This window comes from Colobus angolensis, unplaced genomic scaffold (genome assembly GCF_000951035.1).
Source record: "Colobus angolensis palliatus isolate OR3802 unplaced genomic scaffold, Cang.pa_1.0 Scaffold60, whole genome shotgun sequence".
Taxonomy (NCBI): Eukaryota; Metazoa; Chordata; class Mammalia; order Primates; family Cercopithecidae; genus Colobus; species Colobus angolensis.
This window is the reverse complement of record NW_012119599.1, coordinates 1,717,948-1,719,873: the sequence shown is the minus strand read 5'-3', so window position 1 is coordinate 1,719,873 and position 1,926 is coordinate 1,717,948. Positions and strand designations below refer to the sequence as shown.

General features: G+C 49.1%; 1 protein-coding gene across 1 annotated transcript in view; it reads left to right on the top strand.

The window, feature by feature from the left end:
* BHMG1 (basic helix-loop-helix and HMG box domain containing 1) overlaps positions 1-1,926 on the top strand; it is a 67,893-nt gene that overhangs the window by 30,105 nt on the left and 35,862 nt on the right. The window contains exon 5 of the mRNA XM_011963153.1: positions 203-332. Coding sequence (XP_011818543.1) covers positions 203-332 — 130 coding nt within the window. The remainder of the gene's footprint in view (positions 1-202; positions 333-1,926) is intronic.

The window sequence follows — 1,926 nt, the reverse complement described above, 5'->3', positions numbered from 1 at the left end:
AAAAAAAAAAAAAAAGATTTGGTGACTGATGAAGGGCTAAGGGAACATAACAAGTATGGGTGATGCCTGGGATTCTGTCTTGAGTGTCCAGGGTAGGGCGCAGACAGCCCTAAAATGGGTAACACAGACAAGAGGTTTGCGGGTTAGATGTGGAATTCAGTTTTGGATGTCCTAACCAAAACCAGCTCCTGTCCCCAAACAGGAATCAGAGGAACCAAAACCAGCTCCTGTCCCCAAACAAGAAGCAGAGGAAAAACCACACTAGCAAGCTGCACGAGTTGGCACTGCTGCTGCCCATAGCCCTGAAGACGGGGACCAGGAAGCTCACAAAGGTACGGGGACTAGAGGAGAGGGGCGAGATTTGGGAGGCAGGTCTTTAAATAGCAGCAAGTGGGTCACCCTCTCCTGGGAAACCTAGACAGATCCTTTCAGTGGCAGCGTTCAAATGGGAATGGGGCTACTCTGAACGGGAATTTCTGGGAGTCTGTGATCCCATAACTAGGTGCCTGGAGGATGCTTTTTTGCAAAGGAGACAGGAGAAACCGGGCTGGGGAAATAGAGATAGCACAAAGATCATTGTTCCAGGAATCAAATAGCCATGGGTTTGAGCCCTCTAGCTTCACAGCTGCAGAACTCTGGGCAGTTCCTTAGGCTACCCAGACTTTCTTTTTTTCTTTTTTCTTTTTCACTTTTTGAGAGGGAGTCTCGCTTTATTCAGGCTGGAGTTCAATCTCGGCTGATTACAACCTCCACCTTCTGGGTTCAAGCAATTCTCCTGCAGTTCTTCTGGGTTCAAGCAATTCTCGTGCCCACCACCACGCCCAGGTAATTTTTTTGTATTTTTAATAGAGACGGGATTTCACCATGTTGGACAGGATGGTCTTGAGCTCCTGAGCTCAAGTAATCCACCTGCCTCAGCCTCCCAAAGTGCTAGATTACAGTCGTGAGCCACCGCGCCCAGCCAACACAACTTATTTCATGTCCTTATTTATTAATTCACTTAGCAAATACACAGTGAGTCGTCACAATATACCAGACCATGTTCTAGGTACTAGGGGTGCGGTGGTGCCCCCAACACAGGTGATAGCCTGGTGAAGTGATCAGAGGTGTGTGAGCACCAGGGCGCAGGGGCCTTAGCAGAGCCACCTCACCCATCCTGTGGAATGATGATCAGTTGATAGGAGAGAGCCAAAGGAAGCAAGAGAGGACACCAGAATGGTCAGCTGGGGCAGGATGCAAATGATAAGCCACATTAGGAACTTTTCTTTTTTGAGATAGAGTCTTACTCTGTCGCTCAGGCTGTAGTGCAGTGGCGTGATCTCAGCTCACTGTAACCTCCACCTCCCGGGTTCAAGAGATTCTCCTGCCTCAGCCTGCCCCAGTAGCTGGGATTACAGGTGCTTGCCACCCAGCCTGGCTAATTTTTGTATTTTATTTATTTATTTATTTATTTATTTGAGACAGAGTCTCACTTTGTCTCCCAGGCTGCAGTGCAGTGACACAATCTTGGGTCACTGCAACCTCTACCTCCTGGGTTCAAGGGATTCTCCTGCCTCAGCCTCGCAAAGTGCTAGGATTACAGGCATCAGCCACTGCACTCACCCCACATTAGGCACTTAAACTTGATCCTTAACAATGAGATGACATGGAGAGGTTTGAAGCAAGAGAGTGATGTGGTCAGATTTGTGTTTCAGAAAGTTCACCCTGACTCTAGCAGAAAGTAGGGATGGAAAAGGCCAAATGGCAGGGTTGAGTGAACTATTGGGATGTTAACACATGGACTAGGGCAGGGCTGTGAGGTTGAAGAGAAGGCGATGGAGGAGGAGCAGGTAAGATTTGGTGACTGATGGCCGGGCGCAGTGGCTCAAGCCTGTAATCCCAGCACTTTGGGAGGCCGAGACGGGCGGATCACGAGGTCAGGAGATC